This window comes from Cyprinus carpio, chromosome A12 (genome assembly GCF_018340385.1).
Source record: "Cyprinus carpio isolate SPL01 chromosome A12, ASM1834038v1, whole genome shotgun sequence".
NCBI classification, from domain to species: Eukaryota; Metazoa; Chordata; class Actinopteri; order Cypriniformes; family Cyprinidae; genus Cyprinus; species Cyprinus carpio.
Genome location: NC_056583.1, coordinates 17,361,382 through 17,386,426, shown reverse-complemented (window position 1 = coordinate 17,386,426; position 25,045 = coordinate 17,361,382). Strand labels below are relative to the sequence as shown.

Below are 25,045 nucleotides of genomic sequence, written 5' to 3'. Positions count from 1 at the left end.
CCTCTGTGCATGTTTTCGGCTTTCAGCTCTGAAGGATCAGCGCCTTCATTTTTTACTCAGAAACATACATGCATAAATAACGTTTTCTATGTGATGTTTTTACTATCTAACAGTCAGGGAAAATTACCAGGAATAAACATTTTGATCAAAAAAATAATTAGTACCATAGACCGTCTCAAATGGGGCAATGTTTGTCACCACATTAATGAGTAATTTTGGAATTACTCTCAAAACAGATTTGCTTCTATAAATATGCAAAAAAAAAAAAAAGAGATCTGGTGCTAGAATTTGACATTTTGGATTTGTTTTTCTGAGACCTCGCTGCGGTGTCATAAGTGATGAAATTGCCGACAGTGGACCCATGTTCTCTCCAAACAACCCCACACAAGCTCTCCGGAGACACGGCACTGTGGTCTATTGCAGTGGAAAATTAAAAAGAAAAAAAAAAATCCACTGACATATGAATTCACCTCTTAGTTTATTAAAACAAAAACTTATATGTCTCGGGTGGATTACAAACCTCAAAACAAACTTTTTTATGCTTTAGGCTGTTTTTCACTTGTTAGCTTTGACGTGATCTGTGCATATTTCTCTCACTGATTCAGACAAAAATGAGACTTTTACACTGGAGAGGAAACAATAGGATTATGGGGGTAGAGGGCCTTGTATTGTAGTCTGAAACAATGGCTTGAAGTTTAAAAAAATCTTGATGGACCGCAATAAATCCATAATTTGATATGTCTTCACAAAACATATAATAGATGGACTGGAGGTCATGTTGACTATCTGTGGATTATTGTGATTATTGTTTACTGGTGTCAGCTGTTTGGACTCTCATTCTGAACGGCACCCATTTCACACTGCAGATGATCCGTTGTGGAGAGCAAGTAATATAATGATACATTTCTCTAAACTTGTTTTGATGACCGAAACAAACTCATCTACATCCTTGGATGAACCTGAGGGTAAGTAAACTTTCAGCAAACTTTTCAGAAAATTTTTTGGGGTGAAGGTGAACTGTTTCCTTTAATTGTGTGACCTGAACCAAATATTAACCCATTGTGATTACTGAGCTCAAACCTATAAGGGGCCATTTCTAAAAACAATCTTGAAACCAATAGTACACAGATTGGAGTGCACACAAATGATATCAGTGGTAGGGCCTATTTTTGCCAGCATCTTGTTTAATCTGACATCCTATTCTCCTGACGATCTAAACAAACTAATTAAGGAGGAGACACAAGCCAAACTAAACACACTAGGAAAATAATCAAAAATCAATTTTTTTCTTTTTAAAGAACAGAACCAAGTTGTACTGGGATGCCTTTTTTTTCACCTGCACAACACTCACCAAACAAGCAGTTTACTAATCTTAGAATACATTGTGGCCACTTCAAAAGATTCTTTAAGTTTACCAGGGTATCAATGCAATTATGCCTTTGCATGCTACACCTTTAAAACAATTTACGTAATCTGGACTTCGGAAAACACACGAAGAATCCAACTTCATTCATTCGCCTGCTATGGAAGCGATGGTATTGCTGTAGCAGAATGAAACCTGAAAAACTGATGGTGGCAGCAGCGTCTGTGTGTGTTGTGTGTCCAATCATTGAACCCATATCAAGTTGCACTTCACTGGTCCATGTGGACGACAGATTCCTGATAGAGGTGCAGCTCTGGCATAGTGCAGCTAGACAGAAAGGGAGATCATATTTTCACATTAATGAGGCTTAGCGATCATTACGCATTACCATCTGCTTTTGGAGTGCCCTTCCACGGGCATTTCCCACACACCCATATTGATATTCAACTTTGTTGATGTTGCCACATAGGGCTCCGATACCTCACAATATTATTCACACTATTTCATTTTTTTAACTGCATTATGATGAACTTGCACGATTTTCCTTTCCTAAAAATAAGCCACACTTAATTTCTGAATGATTTTGGTGAATTCTGAGATTCGGGAAACCATAGAAAAAAACTATTTTATAAAGGCGAGTGTAAGCGCAGGCCAGGCGTTCTAATAAAAAAGAACTAACGTTTCAAAGAAAAAACAAGCGACTTTTCCCGCAAAAATTGTAGAGAAGTTTGTGCAACAAAAAAAACACAGCAATTTTTGTTTGTAGCGCACTTGAAATTGGTTGCTGTGGCTTTGACCCAGCGCATTGCTCCAAAGGGGAATGCCCACTCTATAGGGCACCTGAAAAGTATGTTAGGTCAAGATTTCATTGTAGTGTAGGACATCAATTCGTTCAAAAAAACAAAACCTTTTTGTATATAAGGGGGGCAGGCTCAAAAAAAATATAACTATTAAAACATTTTTCACTGGTTTTACAATTTTAAAATATATAATAGATCTTTTTACAAAGAAAATGAATATAATTTTGTAACAAATAAAATAATAACATAATATTAATAATAAATAAAATTAAAAAAAATGCTCAAACAAATTATTTCACCTTTCCCCTGATGTGAGATATTTTACATCTTCTTTGTACATGGAAAAAATACTGAATTGACAATCGTTGATTGTTGCTTTCACCTTGATTATATGAAATCATTGGTGTGCTTCTAGTTTTATTAGATATAGTTTAAATTCTAATTTTTGCGTTCTTCCTTGGAGGTTTTTCAAAATTTTTAATACAGGGCCACGGCTACCCAGGGGGAATCCTTACCTTTCTGATAGATGCTGCATGAATCCAAAAGTGTATCTTTTTCACGTTTTTTTTCTTCAATTATTTAGATGAGATGTTATCAGTAAACAACTCCAATTGTTGTTTGAAGCATTGTGCGCAATTAAATGAGTTTAACAAGGTTTAAAAGTTTGATTGGCCATCCACCCACAATCCATAATCTCCATCCCCCAATAAAGCTAGAAATGCTTAAAACATTAAAAAAAAGGGCCTACATTCACGGGATACTCTTATCTATCCCTTCTTAACAGATATTTTCTATATACCAGACCAGCTTTCTCAGAAACGCACTGAAGCGTTCGTTAGTTACTCAAGCAAAATGTATGCAGAGGGAATTTCTGTTTCTGCAAAAATCCTAATGTTTAAGTTTACAAAAGGCCAGAGCGTCCTCAAAGGGCATGGGGACTCAAATGGGGGTAGGATGGAACAGATGAAAAGTGGGTTCGGCTGAATTGAATAGGACAGGCCTGATAAAAAATCCAGGATGAATTCTGGGCAAAAGCGTTAACCTCTTTTTTTGAAAACGTAAACAAAACATCCTGAACGTCTATGAAGAAAAACCCCCTCACATGCATAAAAGCCAAGCAGCTGTGAAAAAACGTCAAAAAACACTGTATGCGCTCAAATCCAATAATCCGGCCTTACCAAAGGTTGAATATGCCTAAAGAGATTGTCCTTAAAACAAGAACATTGCCAAAAAAAAAAAATAAAAACAAGCAACGAAGGGCACCCCCCCCCATTTTTAACATCATAGGGGCCCAAATTATGAAAATTTCCTATTAGGAATCTTAAAGTGGGGCTTCTATTGGCACAGCAATATGAAACATCTCTACCACTTTCATCCTTAATGTTTCGCCGACGAGTTTCTTCCTTGCCCCTCTCTATTAGGCTAAGCCAGTCTGTGATTGTTCTCTCGGGGTTTGCGGTGAGAAGGCGGTCATCGATGGGGATTATTGGTTCTTCCTAAGAGGTCACTCTATGCCCTCCAAGGGCTCTCTGGACACGGCTCTCTGAATCCACACTGGGAACCAGCTCCGGGAAAGCGCTTCACTTCCGACAGTGACGACGAACGTCTCCCCTCGGTCATGGGTCACGGCCGCACTGACCCTGGAAAAGAGAGGAAACAGAACACCTTAAGTGAGAACTGACACCCAGAGAGAAAGAATAACAACTGGAGGAATTGAGGAATAGGGACCAAAAAAAACTTCCCCTCACAAGGAACCAACACACATTTTGAGTGTTTTAGTGGTCACCAACAAAAACATGAGTTAGGCATAAATTTAGTGATTTATGTATTTGAATGTGCATTTGCAACTACTTCCCATTCTCTTTAAACAGAAACAGTGGTTCTTACACCAAAGTGCTAATGTGAAGTACATACCTGTGCATATGGAAGCCTGTTTTTTGCCCCAATGGGATCCAAATAAAAAAATATGAAACAATAATAAAAAAATTCTACAAAAAACGGGGTGTCAATTGCAAAAACTTGTTATCCATCACCAATTCAAAAACTTGTTAAAACTTGCATTTAGGAGGGAAAAATGCATTAATCTCCCAGTCTTCTTTAGTGTTTTTCAGTTTTGAGAACAAGAAGGGAAAAAGGTCAGAACTGAGAAATATAAAACTCCAGAAATTGCAAAAATAAAAAGTCCTCCTTGGTGAGATGGAAACTTTAGAATTGCAAGAAAAAGGAGGGGTCGAGTATGCAAAAGATAAAAAGTTGCATGCTATTAACTTTGTCTATAATTGGAGATTTTTGTCTAATTTTTATACATAAATGAAAACAGGTAAAGGACACGTAAGAATAATGTAATGTTAAAATAGACTAATAAAAACGACATGATTTTATCACAGGTTTATATATTTATCATCAATAAATGGCAAATTTTCATTAGTGATTTCATACCTTTAAACTAGATTGAATATTGCCTTGTTCCACCAAATGTAATGGAAATTTTACTGGATTCATTTATATGATAACACTGATAATTAGAAGTTTATTAGTTTATTTTAAAACTTGTGTAATCAAAATGGATGGAAATTTGATTTTTTGTTTATGCAATTCAAATACATAAATTCTTAAATTTAAGCTACAAAACAGTGTAGAAAAAAACGCAGCACTGAGATAGAAATTTTGTATAAATGAGAAAATCACTTAAAGGAAAGAAAAAAATATGAACAGAATGTTCTAACAATTTTAATAGTTCTCCATCCTCTCAATTCTCATTTTAATGCTCTGATAAGGCATCTTCCCACTGATTCTCTAGTGAGGTCATGGTCTCTAACAAATTTCACCGTGTAAGAAAAACAAACATGATGTAAAAAAAAAAAATTAAATTACCACCTATTGTACCCACATAGATGAATAAAAATTAGTTTGAATGGCAAAAAAAAAATTTTCACTTTCACCTCAAGTAACATTTAAAAGTAAATTATTCTTGAAGATCTAAATAAAGCAGTTCTTGTAAACTGGAGGGTTATAATTAAAAAAAAACACACATGCACCATTTATGTTTCTAGGTTTGTAAGCTGGGTGTTTGGTTTCTCTGTACATCAGCTGGTGAGATCCAGCAGTTTCTTCCTCTTTATCCCTGGGCAACACATTGCATGGGGTTTCATCTCCTCCACTTACAATTTAAAACTGCATGAGGGGACCTCGCCGTTTACCATCTTCCCATCTGAGGACTGTTGTGAAGGGGGAAAACATCCTCTGAAGTACAGTATAATGTCAAAATAAAACATTTATGAAATTCGGTTTTAACTGCTACAATCCACTATGTTTTGCATCTATAATAATTTTAATGGGTGTCCTGACACAATCTTGAAACATTTTGATAACCAAGCTCAATATATGATCTGCCAATTGGGGAAAACAATCAATGAGTGCCAACATAAATGCAGAACAGTGAATAGGAGATGGGTAACTGTGGTACATTATTTTTGGCAGCACTTGACAAGATGGAGATACTGATTTTAAAGTAACTGCCAAAAGGAAAGCAACAAACACTGTAGCACAGCACATTATGGTATCAGAGAGTAATTCTTTTGATTTATGAGTGTTTTTTTTCAATGAATACAAGTCAAGTCATACAGTATAAGTCCACTTTATGACATAAAAGTTTAAAAGTCATTTTTTCTGCACAGAATGCTATTAAACACAATAAAAATTCTGTAATTTGAGATTTTGTAAAATGACAATGTGTAAAACACTTTTCTTTTTCATATCATTTTTCTTAAAGTGCCCATATTTGAAGAATACATTCCATTAATCCCATGGTATTTAATGATTTATCATATTATATCATATCATTCTCCAAGGATACTGCAAGCAATACGATGTTGGTATTCACTAAAGCCATGTGAGTACAATGGTATTAATTTTTTGAACTGCCAAGAACAACAAAAAAAAAAAAAAAAAAAAGAAAAAAAAAAAAAAAAACACTGGCCCAAACGACTTCTGTGTCTTCCATTGACAAATCCACAAAAATAATCCACTGGAAACCTCAGGCATTTTATGCCATTCAATGACTCTTATTTAGTTACCCAGGTGTCAGTCCAAGTGTGGATTGCACACTACAGCCATACATTATATAACCTCACTTGTCAAACACATACTGTAGACTAACTTTGTTAGCGCATTGCTATGGAAACGATGGTGACTGTTCGCAGAATGAAACCTGAAACTGATGGGTGCAGAGTCTGTGTGTGTGTCATGTGTCCAAGTGAACCATATCAGTTCCTTAACGGTCCCCTGACGACAGATTCCTGTGGTGCTCTGGCTAGCACAGCTAGACATTATTTTCACATTATGAGCTCGCATCTATGCATACCATCTGCTTTGATGCCTTCACAGCATTTCCCCACACACCATATTGCTATTTGACATGCAAACTGCATTATTAAAACAATATATTATATTGCCAATCCTGTTTTTGAGGATTGATCCAGTTTACTGCATTTAGATATCCATACCTGTGTTAGCAGTTGAATCTTTATATTTATACTGATGATGAGTCACTATCACAGTAAAAGAGGTTTTGAGATTTTATCCCAGGAGTCTGGGGTTCACAAACACTCATAACCAAGCAGCTCTGTGTTATGTGAAATGTTATATCACATCACCTGCGGTGACCTTTATTTGTAAACCCTCCTACAGCTTGATTGTGGCTCCAGGGGCTGAGCGCACTAACAAATTGACATCTGCAAAGCATTTTTTTACAAAACGATCCCACTTTAAAGTCAAATAAGCGAACTCAAAACACAAATTATGGGATTGATCTAATTTGTCCAATTACCCATTATGTCTGAAAACCACCCATGGATGGACACCAAAGACGTGGGGTGTTGATGAAGCGCTGCAGGGCTCTTCAACACAGAGTCCAACTAAATTAAAGACGTGAGAAGAATCTTAAGACCTTTAAACAAACCACAGCTGGTGCTAATGATCTCAGTTTCCATGACAACCGTTTGGGTTCCATCTTCGTCATCCTTAAAAGCAAAGGGTAAGAGGTGCTGGCTCTAGGGTCACTGGTCTGTTCATTCATCGGGAAGGCCATACTTCTTGCCAAAAGACACACAGCATGTCATCCAGAGCCGTTAGAGGAGGACAACATCTTTATTAACCATTCTAGGAAAGTTTGGCAACACATATTTGATTGATAATGTGCAGGGCTAGTAGGGAGATATGACCAAGAATCATGATCTGCTGGGACATCACATACTGAGTACAGAATTAAGAACACAGTATATAATTTTTTTGAGGTTGTAAAATAAAACAAAGATCATTGGAGTACAATTTTCAAGAAAATACTACTTCAATCTTTTGACTAATGTTAATTCAATGTGTTGCTTGCCATTTCTTTGTAACTGTAAAATTTACTTGCAATTTCTGAGTGAAAAAATATACTACACCATTTTTTTTCTCAGTATAGTATGCATGTTTTTTTTTTACACTATTATTGGTCACAAAACTGCACAAGGACATGAAGGCTTAGGACCCATGTGCAGTAGTTTATTGGAGGTATAATCCACAATTGTAGTCAAAACCGGCTTGAGGTCAAACACAATCAGCAGTCCAAAAAATGACAGAAAAACAGGCAGAACAGCAAAAACCACAAAAACAAGACACAAGTGAACCCGGATAAAAGGCTTAGAACTACAGATGCAAGACACACAAGACTAAAAAAAAAAAAAAAAAAGGAGCGAAACCAGGCTTTTATAAGGTGAGCTAACAAGTTTAAAAACGAGACACAGGTGTAAGCAATGCGTACTGATGAGGCAAAGGATTATGGGACATGGAGTTAGTGACGGCAGGCAGAAAACAGTCTTGGGGTGGAATGCCCTCTAGTGGACATCTGGGGCACAGCTGTTTATCATGACATTATTATTATTATTGAAAAATAATCATTTTAAATTTTATTTAAAGAAATCAATTATTATTTTTGTTTCAATTAATATTTACAGCTTAAAATGAAAATGGTGCAAAAAAAATATGTTAAAAAGTTTATCATTTGCTGTTTTTAATGTAACATTTGCTCAACCAATGGCATGAGTTTGGCAGCAGGATTATCTTTATGGCTGACCCGGTGACAGATGGTCAGCGTGTGTCATTATTTTTGATGGTGATATAAGTGGCTCAGAAATTGCACACTGCAGCTTTAACCCTCTGTGGTCTAAGATACATAAAACATGTTTGATGTATTTTTTAATTAGCAAAAGTAACCACACACAATGTTCCCTCTAAGCTGGCGCGCGCGCGCGGTCCCGCGCACATTTCTTCCCACCGCAGCCGCGCAGAAGAAATAATGTGCCGCGCACACGCATAAATGAGTTTGGGAAAGCCATTTGCGAAAGCGAATGAATTGCAATGCTCGATAAACCGCTACAGAGTTGATATCACGATAGAGTTAGAACCGGGTGAATGTGGTTAGTTTCATAGAAAAGGAATGTGCGGCAAATGAATCGCATGTTGTAGAAAACCGAATATTTTAATGGTTGCGTACGAAATAGCTCAAATCGGTGCGCCGACGGGCAAACGCAATGACGTGAAATAAAACGTCATCATGTATTAAAGAAGAGACGGCTTGATTAAGTGCTGGAAATAGCGGATGATGGGCACAGAACGGTAACAAAAACTCAGAGACATTTACAGTCACACACAGTTAGTGTAGGTTTACATAGCTTATAGAAGAATTGACGTTCACGTTTTTTTTTTTTAAATATATTAAAACTTACAGATCTCAGTTTAAAATGCTTCAGTTTCTATTCTGATTCTATCAGTTTAAATGCTTCAGTTTCTATTCTATTCTATTCTATTCTATTATATTTCTGTTCTGTTCTGTTCTATTATCTATTCTATCAGTTTAAATGCTTCAGTTTGTTTTGATATTATATTATGTTAGGCCTATATTATAAACCTAATAAATAATTGACCTTGTTTTTTAATGGAGTCTCTGCTCATCAAGGATGTATTTATTTTATCGAAAAATACAGAAGAAAAAAACATTAATATTGTGAAAACATTATTGCAATTTCTAATGCAATTTTTTTTGGTTTCCTGTTTTTAATATACTTTTAAAAATATAATTTATTCCCGAGGAGCAAAGCTGAATTTTCAGCATCATTACTCCAGCCTTCAGTGTCATATTATCCTTCAGAAATCATTCTAATATGCTGATTTACTATCAGTGTTGAATCTGTTGTAATGCTAATATTTTTACTTATTTTTTATTTTTATTTTTGGAACATGTGTGATACTTTTTTCTTTGATTCTTAGATTAATAAAAAAGTTAAAAAGAACAGAATTTATTCAAAATAGAAACTCTTTTCTAAAAAATGTCTTTATTATCACTTTTTATCCATTTAACACATTCTTACTGAATTAAAAAATTAATTTCTTTAAAAAAAGAAAAAAAATTACTGACCGCAAACTTTTTAGTAGTGTATATTGTAACACAAAATTTTTATTTTGAATAAACACTGTCCTTTTTAACTTTTTATTTATCAAAGAATCCCCAAAAAAATCACAAGTCCCTCAAAAATATTAAGCAGCACAACAGTTTCCAGCACTGATAATAAATCATCATATTAGAATGATTTCTGAAGGATCATGTCACACTAAAGAGTGGAGTAAAGATGCTGAAATTGCTTTGCTTCATAGGAATAATTATATTTTAAAGTATATTAAAATAGAAAACTTTTATTTTAAATTGCAATAATATTTCACAGTATTATTTTGTGAAATAATATTCAGTAAGTTTTATTAGGTAATCTAAAAATGTACATCATTTAGTCACGGGTCAAATCAAATACAAATAGCACATTAAAGTTAAAAGTTACACACTTTTTTTGTGTGCGCGCTGTACAGGTCTGGTATAAACGATGTTTTTGCACAGGTGGCCGAAATGTCCGCCCAATAGAGAAAAGTTTTGCTCAGCAAGAAAAAAAAATAGAGGGAACATTGACCACACATCAGGAACAAAACCATGGTGATATTCATAGTTGGCACTTGTGGAAATCATCTGACATTACAGTACACCAAGTGGCTACAATTCTATTTAATGCTGAAACACGGCTGTGTGGTTAATCATCCGCTACAGTTTGAATGACAACTGACATTTAAATAGGAAAGGAACAAAGGCTTTGGTACAAAACGGCTGAATTTCTACTGCCATACAGCACGTCCTGCTCAGAAATTATGGAATTTAAATTTAATACAGCTGTGGTTAGAAAAAACACAAATACTCTATTCTTTGCTTCTCAATCATCTCTTCAGGAGAACCGACACGGCTTCTGTTCAGTTCTGTGTCCAAGCTCAAATGCAATAGTGACCTCTACTGGATGACTGGGGGCAGCGGATGGTATGAATTAAAAAGTGCCCTGCACAATGCACATGCACTTTTTAAATGTATTTTAAAATGTTATTTTATTGCCTGTGATGTAAAAGCTGAACTTTCAATAGCCATTCCTCCAGTCTTCAAATATAATCCCTTAAAAATTAATTTAATATTTTTCTATTTGGTGCTCAAGAAACATTTCTTAAAAATGATCAATGTTTAAAACAGTTATGCTGAATAAAATTTTTATGTGGATAATGTGATTTTTCAGAACTTGTACATTTATTTTAAAGTAGAAAAAAATGTAAAAGTATTATATCAAATATAAAAGTATTTACTGTCAGTTTTGATCAATTGAATGCATCTTTGCTGAACAGCAAACAATTTCTTTAAAAAAATCAGGATCTTGAACTTTTTGTGAATAGTAGTGGACATGAACTTATAGAATCAGTGTTTTTTTATGTAATTTAGTTTACAAAAACAAACAAAAAAACTATATAACATACACGAAACATACAAGAGATGTAAATTCTTATAAGATATTCATAGATTTTTCATACCAAACTAATAACAACAAATAATGAAAAAAAAGGACTTTATGAATGAACAAATGAATGAATGACTTAACTGCTTTCACCCAGACAACCCTTTTTACGCTATAATTTCCGGCTTGTGTCATTTAGCGATTCCCTGTACACAGGGGTTATCTAACACTGATTGTATCATTTAGTACATTAAGGCTGAATCTCACGTCCCCAGGTAAAAACAGAGAACCCAGTAGCTGAAAACAATCCTCCCGCAGCACTCATTCTATTACACACGATGGTGTCATTATAGGAAGATAACACCCAGCACCCATTGGAGCTCTTTGGATAAAAAATTGATTCTGACACCACTGCTGACATCAATATGTGTACTGACAACTTCTGCAGAAACAATCCCGCAATCCCTAGAGGGGCATCACATCAACACCACTTTCCCTTTCTTTACCCACTTTCACTTTTAGCCCGAAGGTGAATTTAGGTATGGTCACTATTACAAACCAGACAAAGGCGTGGAAAACACTTTGTTTACATCATGCTTACAATGGCATGGCTAGGCTGATGTTTTGCAAATCTTTGAATCTGATAAAGCTTGTGCTAAAAAAAACTTTCACTGAATTATGTTTTCTGTGCTAAGTACACTGAATCAAACCTAACTTACATTTGATCACATATATGTTCAGAATGGATTCCCATTTCTTATTATTATCAATGTTGAAAACAGTTGTGCTGCTTTTGGAATCCATGATACTTTTTTTGCTGTTGTGAAAAAAAAAAAAAAAAAGTATTTATTTAAAAAAAAAAAAATTTGTTACATTATAAATGTCACTTTTGATCAATTTACGGCATCCTTGTTGAATAAAAGTATTAAATTCTTAAAAGTTACACGTTATAAATGGTATTATAAATTGTTTTATAGTACTGTTACATATTAGTTGCACGTTTAATGAATCCACTTACCATCTCTACATTAAAAACCACTAATTTTTGACACAAAAAAAGAGTGATTACATTATCTTAAGTCCATCATGGATATAAGATCATTTATTTTGCATTTTAATATATTTTATATATATACACGTTTAGTTACGCTCCGAACCTAAGAAATGCTAAATAAATAAAAAACTCTTGTTCTATGATTTGGTGAATGTAGATTATCTGCGTAATCCATACATACATACATAAAATTTGCACACTGTGTACACTGTGTAGACATACTATTCACTGTAGCAATAGTAAGAGTAGTATTCTAGTATGGCATTCTAAACACAGCCCAATACATTCTTAGCTCACCAGAAAATTCTGTCATTATTTACTCACCCCTCATGTCTTTCCAAAGACTTTATTCATTGTAAGGAGAAAAGTGTGAATATTCTGCCTAAAATCTCCTTTCATGATCCGTGGAAGAAATAAAGTGGTGTTTGGAATGACATAAAGGAGAGTAAATGATGACAGAATTTACATTTTATGGTGAGAAAACTCTTTAGCAATCTTCCAAGTGCCCAGTAAAACCATCCACTGTTTACATACCAGTCATACGCTCTTCCAGAGATAGGCAGAGCTGTTTATGGCATTAACAAAAGTCGTTTCCTTCCATTCTGTACCACCCCTAAAGATAGTGATAATACTCTTTTGAAGGGTAGGTGGGGTTGGAGAGTGACTAAATAAATATCACTGCCTCTTCTTCATCTCTCGGTACCAGAAAATGTTGTTTTCCTTGTAAAATGAATTGCTTATTATGCCATCCAAAGGTTCACCACTACTACTGCGACTGCGGGGCAGAGCCACAAATAAACCTGCAATTAGGAGTCATTTTCATATACAACAAGAGCACTAATGACAGTGCCACCTCTGACAACTGACAGCATAACAGCATGAATTCCAGCACTGGATGAGGTTAGTTAAAACACTAATATGAAACACATACTTTAATATGTTCTGTAAGATATTCTCGTTCTTTAAAAATTTGCATGTTATATTCCATTTTGACCCTGAGAGAATTTTCTTTTTGCTAGCTAATGTTATAACATTGGACTAAAACTTACTTGCTTACCTACTTTCTTACTATACACACAGGGTATAGCAACTTTTTTTATCATTTTTTATCACAACCGAACATTTTTATCATTTTTATCACTTTTGGGGACAACTTTTAATAAAGCTTTTTTGCCACTCAAAAACTAAGGTGCATAAGCTCAGACTGATGAAGCCTATGACCAATCAGTTCCAAAAAGAAATACAAAACCTGTGCTAATTGCAAGAAAAGTTGACAAGCTAATAATACAGCACAATGAGAGATTTACAAGCAATTTTTAAAAGGCCGGCCAATTTTGACCACAAACACCAAATTAGGCATTTTTAAGAATTTTCAGCACAGCACAGGGTTAATTGCTGTGTCTCATCTGTTTTGTTTTCATTTGGATGTGCTTTGTAGTGAATATTAAATAACACGATATGTCTAAAGATATGCAAAAATTTAAATGACCATTTCATATACAGTACCTATAGTATTTCACAGCATCAGCCCTTTACTATAGGTAATTGCAACAAACGCAGTGAGTATAACTCCCAGCAGAAGCAATTAGCCAGATTACTCGAGTCATTAATTTTGCAGAGAACCTTCGCCCTCGAATTTCACAAATATGTATGTCAAACTGTGCAAATTGCTTGGTGTAACAGGCAATCAAGCAAATAAAAACAGACAGCAATGCTTGGCAAAACATAGCGAGACGAGAAATCAATCCATTAAAGAACCACAAGACCTCAAATGTGGTTCCTCAAACTCATTTATAGTAGTTCAGACTCTGAAAATACTAAACACATATGTATTTTTAACTTGCTTGAAAAAGGGTTTCAACCCACAGCACTGGAACATTATACATATGAGAGCCAAAAGAGTTTTGAAGAGGAGTTTGGCATCGGAGACTATGATGAATGGATGCAGTTTGTGATTGGCATACCTGATGCGTCCCAGTGCAGTCCTCCGGGGCTGGCTGCCAGGCGCCGGCGTTTCCCATCCTCACACTCACGCCACCTTGACAGGAGTCTCTGGTGGGCTTGGGCAGAGGAGTTGAGGTGGTCCTCATGGGCGATGAGGACTTAGGGGAGGCTGAAAACTGGCAATAGATAGATGGGTTTCCCTCTCCTGGCACTGGCTCAGATGGATAGACTCGTTCTCCAGAGGCCTGTGGAACAAAAGAGATTTCATTTCTGCTGTCACTCCACTATAATTAGCTGTCATAGTGTGATGTTTTCATGTTCACAATTGAGCTCCCCCATACCGCACAGCATGTCATACCAGCAGTGATAAACGCACGTTTTTTTTCCATACCAATCAATGTTAAGAAAATTACAGCTTTCAGCTGTATGTCAGAAAAAAAGAAGGGAATTAAATTTGTTGAAAATGTGTGAGAACAAAATGTGAGAGTATTTTAAAGCATTATATTATAGACGTCAAGCTGTATAGACAATACTAGTTTGAATTTAATGCTTAGTTTGAGTACATTGTGTTCTACACTGTAAAAAAAAAAAAAAAAAATCCTGTAAAATGTAAAAATACTTACAGAACAACCTTTAAATTTTATAGTTTAAAACTGCAATTTACAATATATATATATACACTAACAACCATTATAATACCTCATATTATATATATTTACATTTACATTTAGTCATTTAGCAGACGCTTTTATCCAAAGCGACTTACAAATGAGGACAATGGAAGCAATCAAAAACAACAAAAGAGCAATGATATATAAGTGCTATAACAAGTCTCAGTTAGCCTAAACACAGTATACGTAGCAAGGGCTTTTAAGTAATATAATAAATAAAAAGAAAACAGATAGAAATAGAAAAAGAATAGAGCAAGCTAGTGTTAGAGGTCTTTTTTTATAATTGTATAATAAATGAAAAGAAAATAGATAGAATACAAAAGATTAAAAAGGTAGTTAGATTTTTTTTTTTTTTTTTTTTTTTTTTAAATAGAATTAGAATAGTGAGTGAAAAAGTTAGAGGGTCAAATAAAAGATGGAAGAGATGTGTTTTAAGCCGATTCTTAAAGATGGCTAAGGACTCAGCTGCTCGGATTGAGTTCGGGCAGGTCATTCCACCAGGAGGAACATTTCATTTAAAAGTCCGTAAAAGTGACTTTGTGCTTCTTTGGGATGGCACAATCAAGCGATGTTCACTTGCAGAACGCAAGCTTCTAGAGGGCACATAAGTCTGAAAAATATATATATATATATATATATATATATATAATATATATATATATATATATATATATATATATATATATTATATATATATATATCATAAATATATATATATATTATATATTATTTTTTTTTTTTTTCAGTTTTTATGAGATGACTTGTTCTTTTTTACCTCCAAAAAAGGAACATTCAATAGTATTTTACTGAAAAATTACATTAAATGTAAGGTTTGATCTATTTCCAGATTTCCCCTGTATATAACAACAGAACTTAACACTCCTTTACACTTAAAATCTTTTTAGTCTTTTTTTTTTTAACAGTATGTATACCTCAAGATGCGTTTTTAAAAAATAGAGCTAAATTTGGAAGATAAAATATTTTCAGTGCAGTAATCCATTAAGAAGAAGTCTTAATAAAATAATAAATAGATACAAATACAAATAAACAAACACCAAACTGACTAAAAATATCCTTTTTTCTGTTTGAGAACATACAGTACCTGGAATCAGGAAGGGTATAGCTTTGGCTTTTCCATGATCCTCTCTTGCAGGATCCTGATTTTTTTCTTCTAAACAAAAATTCAACAATCCGTTCCATTGCAAACATGATGCCCTCACAGACTTCTTCTCTTCATGTAAAACAACTTATTAAAGATTTTCCATGTGATTCCATATGAGCAATGATCAGCATATTGAACTCGAATGCACCTGCAAGATCTAACACCACAGTTTTTGCCCAGGACTTCCCATAGCTAAAGCCTTTTCATAGTCAAATCAACAACGTAATCGCTCTGGGATAAAAAGAAAGCTCCTAGTAAAAAAACACAAAACCAGCCCCACTGAGCATTCAGCGCCCAGCATAAATATTAAATTGCACCTTCAGCTGAAGTGCACCAGCCGCGCACACAAAAGCCACATCAGTCTGTCAAGAGTCAAGTTCAGTGTATATCTGATGGTAGAGCTGGCTATGTTGCTTTTGTGAGGCTTGATTAACTGTAGAGAGTTAGGAGAGGTTTCCAGTGAATGCTTTGTTTCCACTGAGAGATGTAATAACACCATCTCAGTATGAAACCCCGCTTTTTGTTTTTAATAAATGGCTCTGCTGCAGCTTATGAATGTAGCCTGATTACATAAACTTTGATGGCGGTGAGTTTCTTTTTGTGCCCCAGGCAGGATTAAAACAGTATTAACTGGTCTTAGTCATTGTATGCATTGCATTTTTGTTCTTACTTTGTAGCATATGGTTTTGGGTGTTTTGATGATTCAGTTGATGTTGAGAGTGCCATATAAAAGGTAGCTGAGAAGACATGATCGGTTTTGATTGGCTATTGAAACCCCAAGAGGCCACACTGATTCTACATGTGGGAGGTTGGCTGGCACTATCAGTGTAATTCTCTCTTCTCCGCACTGCTTCTAATTTCAGAATGTATTCAAAGGTGTCAATGAAAACAACAAGCATGTTAAATAGGATTCTGAAAGGCAATCAGAGGTTGTTAAATATGGAGTGAAATGTTTAGCGAGAACTTTGATTAATTTGAATGTCCATCACAATCTTTACAAAATTAATACATACGTTTTTAAAAATTATTTGTAATAAATTAGGCTGGTAACACTTTAGTATAGGGACCAATTCTCACTATTTACATATTAACTATTAACATCGTTAACATATTGGCTGTTTATTAGTACTTAAGCACATATTCTGCTTGACCATATTCTACATCCCTATTCCTGCCCAATTCCTAAACTTAACGACTACTTTACTAATTATTAATAAGCAGCAAATTAGGAGTTTATTGAGGCCAAACTCTTAGTTAATGGTTTGTTAATAGGGTGAATTGGACCTTTAAATAAAGTGTGACCATTAGGCTTCAGCTAATGTTGATTCAAACTTTTCTGGGCAGATCCCAACACTGTGTAAATGATGACATCATGTGGTCACTGGAAGAAATGCAGTCTAGCAACTGCACTAAGCTAAACTACATCGAGACTATACTGTATGTACGTATATATGTATATATATATATATATATATATATATATATATATATATATATATATATATATATATATATACACACACACAGTATATATATATATATGTTCAGTATGTCAATTATCGTAATTACAAAAACTGCAGTTATTTTTATTTATTTATTTATGACATGACTGTGCATTATATCAGTTATATGCAAAATGCAAATGTGAGTCAGAATAATTTGAATATGCAAAAAAAACAAAAAAAAAAACAAAGTGCAGTGTAGTTAGCTGCTTGTCAAAAGTCACAGTTAAGTGGTCATTACACAAAATCTAAGTGGAGTAATCTAAAGCTGTGTAATAATTAATTAAAAACAAAATGTATTTTTGCATGACTATAAGATAAAGCAAGACACTGCTTACCAAGCAAACAGCCTTCACACACACAAATGTGAGATTCCTGAATAAATATGAAACTTGCCCTTAACTGAAACGCCTACACTAAGAAAAAGCAATCAAACTGGTCTGTGACAAAGAAACAGGAACTATCAAGACCCACCCTTTAAAATTCTCTCACAAACATGTTACCTGTCTGTGTTACCTTTGTCTGTGTCTCCAGTGCCATTCTCATTGGACGGTGACGGCAAGGAGCAAACTGAATCCCGGCTCCTGGGTAACAAAGTAGAGGGCATACACAGCCATGTCTCCAGATCAGAGAATTTGGAGTAGCTCAGCATTTCTAAAACACTGCAGTATAGGAATACAAAGACATATCACGTCAGTCATGCTTTTTTAAATATATTACAGTAACAAATAATGTATAATTTGAAAAATATATGAATGTATAATATGATTAAGTATGGCAACTTATGGTACCTGTCCTCTCCCATTCCGGGGATTTCATATTTGTGACAAACACATGGTGTTCGTGATTGCTGTGGAGCCAGCAGGCAAGCTTTCTCGGTCTCATAAGACATCTTGAGCCATTTCTGAGGAAAACAAAACAACCTGTTAGTGCACTGTATGCTGATCATTTTCTTCTACAGCCACTAATGAAGCCAAATTACACAGTCAATTATCCACATGGCTAATGTTTTGGACCTGAGGTCACTTCTCGGCACAGATCCCTGCTGGTGGTGCCAAACAGAAGCTGGCAAATAAAGCCAAATCAAGTTTTAATACTAAATGTGAATTCTGTCCTGTCCTAACATTTTCAATATGAAATCATAAACGTAGAAATATGAACTGTTACTGTTATTTTTGCTGTTTCATGATTAATTGTTTTACTGTTCACATTTTACTGAAAAGTCAAACCAGGCAGGTCCCATTGTGACACCTTACTCCATAAGGTGTGACAGCATTTCCTGGTAAATGTTTGTGCTCCCCTGGGCAATAACGGTGGAAATGTTCAATTTTTTTTTGTAGCTTTAATGTATGTTACTATACAGAAACTGACTTTCAAAAATAAACTATCATGATAAACAGTCACTCCCTTAACCACTACAGAAATGCCTTTGAACAAATGAGCTTTAGCAGACTTGTGGTTTCGAAATGAGCTTTAAAATCTCCTCACATTTTTCCCATCACAACACTGTTCATATCCCACATGTATCCATCTTTAATTACTCCTCTTCCTTTCATATAACACCCCACCTTCACTGCAAACAGTCCAGCTGCGATGTACACTGTAAAGTTGACAGATTTTCACGCTACGTACAGTGGAGAGAGCTTCATTGAATACGAGCACGGACTCGTTTGGAAAAGGAGGGAATGTACCTCTTTGTTCTCCGTTCTGGACTCAAGGAACCGCTGAGGATCCTCAGAACATCTGCATCCTCTTCCCGTAAAACCCTGAAACTGGACTCAAAACTTCCCGTTACGTGTCTTCCACCCAGGCGTAGTGAAAAGTCTAACTCCTGCGAGTGTATCTGGGAACAAAACCTAAAGATTTCTGCAAAACTCACCAAATATGATCCCTGTTCGCCATCAGGAAGTGAAGGAACCCTGTCATCTGCTCCGAAGATATGCGCTTTTCATCTCGGTTCAATAAATATAAACTATGTTCCACGGAGTAATGTTTTAATAGCCTATGTTTTGCTAACTACCGTATGGATGTTAAAATGTCGATTTTCGTTGAAACCCGTCTGTCCAGATTTTTTTTGTGCTTGTCAGTGTAAGATAAGACAGGAAATATTTATGTAGTTATCCAGGAAAATGAGACTGCAATTATCTCACATAAACAGTTCTTCATCTTCATGTTGATGTAACCAAAGAACATCTCAGCCATTTCCAACAAACAGCATGATGACTAGCCTCAGTGAAATAAACTATAAAGATTTTGTACATTCGTGAGAAAAGTGTAACACTGTTAATTGAACTACACACACGCGCGCGCGCACACATACACACACACACACACACACACACACACACACACACACACACACACACACACACACACACACACACACACACACACACACACACACAAATCCTCTGCAAAACCAAGAGAGAGTGATGTGGTAATTAACTGGTTTTATTAAAGTACATTTTTATTTATTTATTTATTTATTTATTTATTTATTATTTTGCAGGTTTTAGCTATTTCATTGGTCAGAAATATGTAGCTATTGTTAAAACTGCCTGTAAAAGTTTTGTAAATTACTCTAAAATGCACTTTATGTGATAACTTCTAAATAAGCTGATGTTACTCAAGTCAAATACATACTGTAGTGATTTTAAAAGGCTGTGGAGACACATACTGTAAAATACTTGAGAAAATTAAATACATTTAATGCTATTTTTAAACATTACGGTCCAAATAATATATAATTATACATTTAGATTGTATCTTACATTTTAGAGTTTGTGTCTTACTTGATAAATTACATGTAAATGATCCTCAAGGTCAGTAGACATTTCCCTTTTAGATAAAGACTGATGTTTTTACCAAGTCATGGGAATATGACATCCCTTTTAATATTTTCCCAGATTTTAGGCCCACTCACTCCCTGCGGATGAAACTTTTTTCCCTGTTAGTAACTATAAAGACCACATGAGGGAGCTTTAACCAATGCATATTTATATTCAGAGACTGAACAGATCTCCTGACTAACGGCTCCATGAATCCAGCTGAAGTTTTTCAGCAGACAAAAGTTATTTTCTGAGTCTCTAGACTTCTTCATGCACTACACAGATCACAGATGAGGAAGAGCCTGAGCACAGCACCCAGTAATGGGAGTGGCAATAAGATGAAAGAGGCAGAGAGCATTGAACATCTGTCTGTAATTGACGGCATGGCCAGGGAATCTAGGGGAGTGTGTGGCCTTGCAGCTGTGGTGCACAGATTTGTTTTCGTTCCTTGGATACTGTGACTCAGAAACTGACCCACCACAGGAATGATTCCCTACGATGTGCAGTCGGTATGTAGAGGGTTAAGTATCAAGGTAGTCTTTAAAAGAAGAGAAACATATTGAAAAAAGTCTGGTTACCACTCCAGGGCACATATGCTTCATCTCATGGTAAGTTTCTCCTTCAGCTTCTCAGTCTGTTAAGTTTCATAATTTATGCATTAAACTTGCTGTATGACCTGTTAACTGTTAACTAAGTTTACCAAGATATTTCTGTAACTTTACTTGGCTGTTTTGTAAATCTGCTCATACACTATCTTTCAAAAATTTGGGGTCGGCAAGGTTTTTTTTAAATGTTTTTGAAAGAAGTCTCTAACCAAGGCTGCATTTATTTAGTCAAAAAAAAAAAAAAATATATATATATATTTTTTTTAAAACAATTAAAACTTAAAAACAGTACTATTGTTCAATTTTATTATAATTTAACATAAATCTTTTCTTTTGTAATGTATTTTAAAATATAATTCATTTCAAGCAGCCATTACTCCAGTCTTCTGTGTCAAACAATCCTTCAGAAATCATTCTAATATGTTGATTTGGTGCCTAAGTAACTTTTACTTACTGTTATCATTACTATTATTTTCAAAACAGTAGTGCTGCTTAATATTTTTGTGGAACCATGAAACATTTTTTCAGGATTCAAGAATGAATAGAAGGCTCAAAGGAACATAATTTCCTTGAAATAGAACTTTTGAACAGTAGAGTATTACATTTTACATTTGTATGACCAGATTACAAAACAAAGTGATTATATTACTTTTTTCATTCTTAATTGTCTGTATTTTTAGGATATGATTATATTTTATAATATATATTATAAAGTATACTTTAGATGTATGTTCCCTCTATTTTTTTTTCTTGCTGAGCAAAACTTTTCTCTATTGGGCGGACATTTCGGCCACCTGTGCAAAAACATCGTTTATACCAGACCTGTACAGCGCGCACCACAAAAAAAGTGTGTAACTTTTAACTTTAATGTGCTACTTGTATTTGATTTGACCCGTGACTAATGATGTACATTTTAGATTACCTAATAAAACTACTGAATATTATTTCACAAAATAATACTGTGAAATATTATTGCAATTTAAAATAAAAGTTTTCTATTTTAATATACTTTAAAATATAATTTATTCCTATGAAGCAAAGCAATTTTCAGCATCTTTACTCCACTCTTTAGTGTGACATGATCCTTCAGAAATCATTCTAATATGATGATTTATTATCAGTGCTGGGAAACTGTTGTGCTGCTAAATATTTTTGGGGACTTGTGATTTTTTTGGGGATTCTTTGATAAATAAAAGTTAAAAAGGACAGTTGTTTATTCAAATAAAAATTTTTGTGTTACTAAAAATCAGTAATTTTTTTTCTTTTTTTAAAGAAATTAACTAATTCTAAAAAGTGTGTAAAATGTAAAAGTGTCAAACGACAGTAATTTTTTTTTCTTTTATTTTGAAAGAAATTAATTTTTTAATTCAGTAAGAATGTGTTAAATGGATAAAAAGTGATAATAAAGACATACTTTTTAGAAAAGAGTTCTATTTTGAATAAATTCTGTTTCTTTTTAACTTTTTATTAATCTAAAAAATCAAAGAAAAAAGTATCACATGTTTCCAAAAATAAAATAAAAAATAAGTAAAAATATTAAGCATTACAACATATTCAACACTGATAGTAAATCAGCATATTAGAATGATTTCTGAAGGATAATATGACACTGAAGGCTGGAGTAATGATGCTGAGAAATTCAGCTTTGCTCCTCGGGAATAAATTATATTTTAAAGTATATTAAAACAGGAAACCAATATTAGAAATTGCAATAATGTTTCACAATATTACTGTTTTTTTCTTCTGTATTTTTCGGTAAATAAATACATCCTTGATGAGCAGAGACTCCATTAAAAACAAGGTCAATTATTTATTAGGTTTATAATATAGGCCTAACATAATATAATATCAAAACAAACTGAAGCATTTAAACTGATAGAATAGAATAGAACAGAACAGAACAGAATAGAATAGAATAGAATAGAATAGAATAGAATAGAATAGAAACTGAAGCATTTAAACTGATAGAATAGAATAGAAACTGAAGCATTTAACTGAGATCTGTAAAGTTAAATATTTAAAAAAAAAAACGTGAACGTCAATTCTTCTATAGCTATGTAAACTACACCTGTGTGTGACTGTAAATGTCTCTGAGTTTTGTTACCGTTCTGTGCCCATCATCCGCTATTTCCAGCACTTAATCAAGCCGCTCTTCTTTGAATACATGATGACGTTTTAATTTCACGTCATTGCGTTTGCGTCGGCGCACTATTTGAGCTATTTCGTACGCAACCATTTAAAATATTCGGTTTCTACAGCGATTCATTTGCCGCACATTCCTTTTCTATGAAACTAACCACATTCACCGGTTCTAACTCTATCGTGATTTCAACTCTGAATTATCCGAGCATTGCAATTCATTCGCTTTCGCAATGGCTTTCCCAACTCACGTGTGCGCGGCACATTATTTCTTCTGCGCGGCTGCGGTGGGAGAAGTGCGCGGCCGCGCGCGCGCGCAGCTTAGAGGGAACATTGCTTGGAAGAAGTGCTTTGGATATAGTTTATTGATGTTTTGGGGGAAAATTGGTTATTGGTTTATCTTAATATAGGAACTAGCAATAATATATAGCATTATTTTTATTGTTTATCTTAATATAGGAACTAGCAATAATATATAGCATTATTTTTATTGCAAATATAATAAATAATACCAAAAAGATATTGGCCACACAGCCCTGATGCTGGCAGTCGCATTGTTGTAAAGAGGGGTCCTTCCCTGCAACTTTCACTGGACCATGAGCACTGGGACTGATCATTCTGTGCTGAAGGGTTTAGCCCTGGTTAATGGAGCAGAGCTGGCCACAGCCACTGGAGGAGCGGAGGGGTCCTGCTCTCGCTGCACTCTTCCATTCGGTGTTGTTCTCCTGATCATTGGCATTGCAGTTACAGCAGTGGCCTACAGCTACAGCACCCATGGATCAACCATCTCCATTCTGGGACTTCTGCTCCTGACCAGTGGACTGTTGCTTTTGGGCTTCAGTGTAATATGCAGAAGATGCAGAAAGAGAAGAAAAATGGACAAAGCATGGGAGAGTCAGACTGACTTAGTAGAGAGTTTGAGGAATAGTTTTGATTAAAATATGTTTTGAATATGTTACTGAAAATGTATTCATTTGAATTAATTTGTCATTCTAAATCAATTTAGTAGAATAACTTTTTTTTTCAAAACATTTAGCTTTTTTTAAGTGAAAAGCATGCACAATGCATAAGTTTGTTCAGTGTTGGGTTTTTTCAATGAACCAGCAGTATTTAGAGTTTCTAGAGAATCAGACTGACCCAGATCACATATTTGCATAATAAAATACCAAGGTTTTGATTAAACTGTACAATGTGCATGACATTTGAGGTTAAAACAATCTACTTTGAATGGAAATGTTGGTGACTTCAAATCACATAAAAACCAGAGCAGCACATTCATTCAGATTCTAAACAGATTATGCTCTGTGTCACGTATGCTTTGCATGGCCCCCATCTGTGACCTTCTTTTTAAGATCTCAGTTATTTATTTAGTCCATCTGGTACCTTTACACTATAATCCTTGTCAAACCATAAAACTTTGGGCAGGTGGTACAGTATGTGCTAGTGTTCACTGCACAGCTGTAAACTGTAATAGATGCTGATGGACAGATCAAGACATGAATAGACAAATGTTGCAACCCCAGATTAAGAAAAAGCATTTTATTTTGTCTTTCTCCTCCATTAACAAAAACAGCATGAACAAAAGCGTATCCATGGTTTACCTTTAAATATCACATTTCAGTTTTATATTTAATTCCTAATACCTGTTAAAATGACATGTTTGTAATATTGCTTAATATTTTTTTCTCACTTTTGTAGTGTACTGTACTTTGGCTTAAAATTCATTATACTTACATTATTGCAGTATTTAACACACACACACACACACACACACACACACACACACACACACACACACACACACACACACACACACACACACACACACACACACAAAATATATATAACCATAAAATGTTTGAAATATTCTAAACATGCATAAATATCATGTTAAAAAGATTTTTCCTACACACATAACCTTAAATCTGTGTTTTGGCTTCAGTGCTATGTCTCCATTAAAAACGACAACATAACAACAAAAACTCTTATGTTATGGCTACATTTAATGATCATATACAATATCAAAATATTTTATTATGATTAAACAAACATTTTTTATATAAATCCATAAAAAACTTAATCTAGAAAAATTATGAGTGCAAAATGCAACATTTAAAATACCTCC

General features: G+C 34.5%; 1 protein-coding gene, 1 long non-coding RNA gene and 1 pseudogene across 2 annotated transcripts; 1 reads left to right on the top strand and 2 right to left on the bottom strand.

Moving 5' to 3' along the window:
- LOC122147058 overlaps nt 1-14,159 on the bottom strand; it is a 67,852-nt pseudogene extending 53,693 nt beyond the window's left edge.
- A 3,711-nt stretch (nt 14,160-17,870) lies between these two features.
- On the bottom strand, nt 17,871-19,623 carry LOC122147110. The gene is made up of 3 exons (XR_006161429.1): nt 19,040-19,623; nt 18,140-18,252; nt 17,871-18,010 (listed from the first exon to the last, which is right to left on the bottom strand). It is a non-coding gene; the product is annotated as an uncharacterized LOC122147110 (long non-coding RNA).
- A 3,893-nt stretch (nt 19,624-23,516) lies between these two features.
- On the top strand, nt 23,517-23,858 carry LOC122147057 (transmembrane protein 100-like). Its single transcript, XM_042768071.1, has one exon. It carries the CDS (start codon nt 23,517-23,519, stop codon nt 23,856-23,858), a length of 342 nt encoding a protein of 113 aa, XP_042624005.1.
- The last annotated feature ends 1,187 nt before the right edge of the window (nt 23,859-25,045 follow it).

Coding starts and splice junctions, on each gene's coding strand:
- LOC122147057 (XM_042768071.1), top strand. CDS start 23,517: ATGAGCACTGGGACTGATCATTCTGTGCTGAAGGGTTTAGCCCTGGTT.